Source organism: Melozone crissalis, unplaced genomic scaffold, assembly GCF_028551555.1.
Source record: "Melozone crissalis strain CALT ecotype California unplaced genomic scaffold, PUWL_Pcris_2 ptg000061l_1, whole genome shotgun sequence".
Taxonomy (NCBI): Eukaryota; Metazoa; Chordata; class Aves; order Passeriformes; family Passerellidae; genus Melozone; species Melozone crissalis.
This window is the reverse complement of record NW_026535839.1, coordinates 16,384,834-16,389,123: the sequence shown is the minus strand read 5'-3', so window position 1 is coordinate 16,389,123 and position 4,290 is coordinate 16,384,834. Positions and strand designations below refer to the sequence as shown.

Here is a 4,290-nt window from a genome sequence, read left to right as displayed (position 1 = left end):
GGGCAGCCCCTCCTCTGCAAGGGTGTTTGTACCTTTCCTGCCACCAGCAGGGAGAAATAAAGGTTTATTTGTACTCTGGAGTGTTTGGTCACTGCAGGGGCAGCGGTGAGGGATGCCAGGGTCTGGCAGGTGGGGAGGTTGGGGTGCCAGGCACCCAGCTGAGGGTCCCATGGGATTGGGCAGTGCTGGTGTCATCAGGGAGGCAAAACCGAGGCAAAATCCTTGTGAGCCTCGGATCCAGGTGGGATTTTTTGCCCAAGTCTATTGCCAGCCCTTCATGGTGGGCATGCTTCAGGCTCCCCCATCCCCAGGGCAGGGGGACACAGCCTGGCAGCCCTGGCTCTGCTCACTGGACCTCAGGGGCAGGGCTGTCTTCTCCGTGGACCTCCCCGACGAGGCCTCAAGCCCCCGCAGGCAGCGGCCTCCTGCATCCTGGAGCCAGCCCCGAAAATCCCGGGACACGTAGAAGTAGATGAAGGGATCAAAGCAGTTGTTGCAGGCGCTGAGCACCAGGGCCAGGGCGTAGGAGATGTAGGTGCCGTTGTTGCAGCCCGTGGGCTCCAGCAGGTGGTGGATGAAGAGCAGCACGTTGCTGGGCGTGAAACAGAGGATGAAGACCAGCAGGACCAGGGCCAGGACACGGATCACCTGCCCGTGGCCCCCTCCCTTGGCCAGCAGCCGCACCAGGATGCAGCTGTAGGAGATGATCATGAGCACGAAGGGCAGCCCAAAGCCCAGCCCCACCAGGAACAGGAAATAGCAGCCAAAGAACCTTTGGGTTTCCTTTTCTAGCACATCGTGGCACGTTGTGATGTTGAGGCTGGAGATATCGTGTGTGTGGGAGCGCAGAAGCAGAGGGCTCATGCCCAGCCCCACCAGCAGCCAGATGCCCACAGAGATGCCCACTTTGCCCTTTGTCCAGCTGGAGCTCTTCCACAGGAAGGGGTGTGCAATGGAGATGTAGCGCTCCAGGCCAATGCAGGTGAGGAAGAGGATGGAGCTGTACATGTTCCCGTAGAAGAAGGCCATCATGGCGCGGCACAGGTAGTCCCCAAAGGGCCAGTGGTTGCCCAGGAGGTGGTAGGAGATCTTGAAGGGCAGCAGGAGGACAAAGAGCAGGTCAGCCCCAGCCAGGTTGAGCAGGAAGACGGCGCTGGAGCATCTCCTGAAGTTGGTGGCCAGGACCCAGCAGGCCAGAGCGTTGGCTGGCAGCCCCACCAGCAGCACCACGGAGTAGAGGGCGGGCAGGAGGCGGGTGCTGAGGGTGCTGCTGAGAAAATCTTCCTCGGAGGCCTGGGAGCACACGTTCTTCTCCTGGGGAGTGAGGGGCAGCAGGGCTCGCCCTTTCTTGTTGGGCACTGCAGGGACACAAGGGGATGCAAGGGGACACAAGGGGGACAAGGGGACACAAGGCGTCAGGCTCAGCCGAGGGCAGGAGCTGTCACCCCTCCCTGCAGAGCCACCACTGCACACAGGAGGTGGCATCTCCCTGTCCCACAGCAGCACCCTGCTGTCCCCACCCTGCACAGCTGTGCCCCGTTCTGTGCCAGCCACCACCACAGCAGTGCCAGCCCAGTGCAGAGCATGGATGGGCTCTGCTCCCACAGCCCTGGTGCTGCTGGTGTCCCTTGTCCTACCCAGCCTGGCACAAAGGGATCAGGAGGGCAGCACAGGGCTGGGACAGCCCCAGCCACGTCCCCAGTTCAGCTCCCCACCACAGACAGAGACATCTCCTCATCTTCCTGTGGTCAGGGGATTTTCATTGTGTGCAAAGAACTAAAGTGAAGAACAGGAAGGTCCCAGGGCACCAGAGAAACAACCCAGGATCAAATCCCTTTTCTGGCTTGCTCAAAAAAGAAACCAGACAGGCTCTGCACGTCATCCCCAGCTGCAGAATTTCTATCCTGATGGTCCCCAGAACACCCTACCCCGGGGGGCTTTGGTTACATCCAACGCAAATCCCACAACCTCTGCCCCCTCTCCACATCCAGGGGATGGAAAATTCAGGTTACAAGAGCAGCAATCTGAATTTTGCTGCCAAAAGGGGAAATGCTGGCTGGGTTTCAGGTCTTCACTCAGATTCTCAGTGTGAACACAGAGGGAAGGCAGCAAGCAGGGCCCCAGACTCTCCCCATGTCACCCAGCCATCACCTCCAAGTGTCACAGGACGTGATGTTGGGGTGTCCCAATGAGGTCCCTGCCCTATCCCATCACCCCCAGACCCACCGAGGCACTCACCTGAGGAGGGCTGGGCAGCAGAGCCAAGGCAGGCACAGCTGAGCAGGAGGGTGACACAGGCAGCAGCAGAGACAGGTGACAGCACCCGCCACGACATCTCTGCGGAGTGCCCGCTGTGCCAGCCGGGTCTGCACCAATGGCACAGGCTGGTGACACGGCAGGGCTGGTGACACGGCGGGGCTGGTGACACAGCAGGGCTGGTGACACGGCGGGGCTGGCACCGTCCCTTTCTCTGCTGACACCCCCCCTGTGTCTCCACCACGTCACGGCAGCGTCCTGCCCACATCCCTGCGCTGTGACAGCCAGACTGAGGCGCGGGGTCACCGCCAGTTGTCACCACAGCGAGCACCTGGGGCACACAACGGAGGGGGAAATTTCCAGCTGTGTCACACGACCACACAGACCGTGTGTGGGGAGGAGGAAGCAGCAGAGGCGGTTGGAACAGCCAGGAGCAGCACAGCGGGGAGATGGAGCTGTTTGTGCTCTGTGCATGGGACAGGAAGGTGGCAGCGGGTTCCCAGCCTGGTGACATGTGGCCCTGCCCCACTGCAGCACTCCTGCCTGCCCAGCCCTGCCAGGGCCACACATGGCCAGGATCCATCACTGGGGCCAGGCTGACATGCTGGTGTCACAGCTTGGTGTAGATGGTGCCACCCTGCATTGTCCCCTTCCTGTCACCAAAGTGGCTGGGTGACCTCCAGTCCATTTTTCCAGCTAAGGAGGGGAATACCAGAGCCAGTGACACTTCCCCAGCCCAGCCTGTGCATTGTCGCAGGCCAGGGGACCAGGACATGTGCAGCCAACCCCAGAAATGTCATGGGGACGAATGGGACAGTGGAGAGAGCCATGAGCTGTGCAAGGAACAGAGAAATCCAGACAGAAAGAGAAGTGAGAGATGAAAGGAGTGGGAGAGGGTTGGGAGGAGGACAGGGGGACAAACAGGGACTGGCTGGGGTCCTTCATGATTCCAGGTGGCCCCCGCTGAATATCACTGCTCAGCTCTGTGCCCCTGTCCCCACGGCAGGGTCCTGCCAAGCCAGGGGCTCCGTGTCCTCCATGTGATGTGAGACCCCACATGTCCCTGTGCTGGGGCTGTCCCCTCAGTGTCCCACACGTCCCCACATCCCAGGGCCAGTGCCCCAGCACCTCATGTGTCACCACATCCTGTGCGTCCTCATGCACAAGGACTCGGTCCCCAGTGATCCCAGTGCTGTGATCCCCATGTCCCCATGTCCCCATGTCCCCCTGCCCAAGGACAGCACTCCCCATCCCCCATGTCCCTGTGATGCTGTGCCCACACATCCCCATCTCTCACAGCCCTGTGTCCCCATGTATGTTCCTGTCCTCTTGTCTCCTTGTGTCCACATATCCCCACGTCCCTGTGTCACATATCCCTGTGTCCCAATGTTCCTGTCTCCCATGTCCGTATGTCCCTCCCTCTCATATCCCTGTGTCCCCATGTCCTTGTCTCCCCAATTCCCCTGTGTCACATATCCCTGTGTCCCCATGTCCCTGTCTCCCATGTCCCCATGTCCGCATGTCCCTATCTCTCATATTCCTGTGTCCTCACATCCCTGTCTCCCCACCTACAAGTCCCCATGTCCCTATGTCACATATCCCTGTCACATGCCTCTGTCTTCCCACATCCCCATGTCCCAATCTCCCTCCCTCTCATATCCCTGTGTTCCCATGTCCCTATCTCCCCGTGTCCCCGTGTCCACATGTCCTTGTGTTACATATCCCTGTGTTCCCATGTCTCTGTCTCTCCATCACCATGTCTCCATGTCCCCCCCTCTCATATCCCTGTGTTCTCATGTCCCTGTCTCCCCGTGTCCCCTGTCCCCTGTCCCCGGGTCCTATCGCCCCGCCCAGGTGCAGCACTGACCACAAGGCGGCGCTGCAGCCTCCGAGGGGCGGGGCTTGCTGGGCTCCATGGGCGGGGCTCCCGGCGGCGCGGGAAAAGGGGCGGGGCTGGTTGGAGGCGGCTCTGGGGGCGTGTCCGCCAGTGAGCGGTGGGCGGGGCCTGATGGGGCAGGGCTTGTATTGGGGCGT

At 60.9% G+C, this 4,290-nt stretch overlaps 1 protein-coding gene across 1 annotated transcript; it reads right to left on the bottom strand.

The window, feature by feature from the left end:
• Positions 1-291: 291 nt before the first annotated feature.
• On the bottom strand, positions 292-2,335 carry LOC128944635 (proteinase-activated receptor 3-like). The gene is made up of 2 exons (XM_054287985.1): positions 2,239-2,335; positions 292-1,358 (listed from the first exon to the last, which is right to left on the bottom strand). The coding sequence occupies exons 1-2, from the start codon at positions 2,333-2,335 to the stop codon at positions 292-294; spliced, it is 1,164 nt and encodes a 387-aa protein (XP_054143960.1).
• Between the last annotated feature and the right edge of the window lie 1,955 nt (positions 2,336-4,290).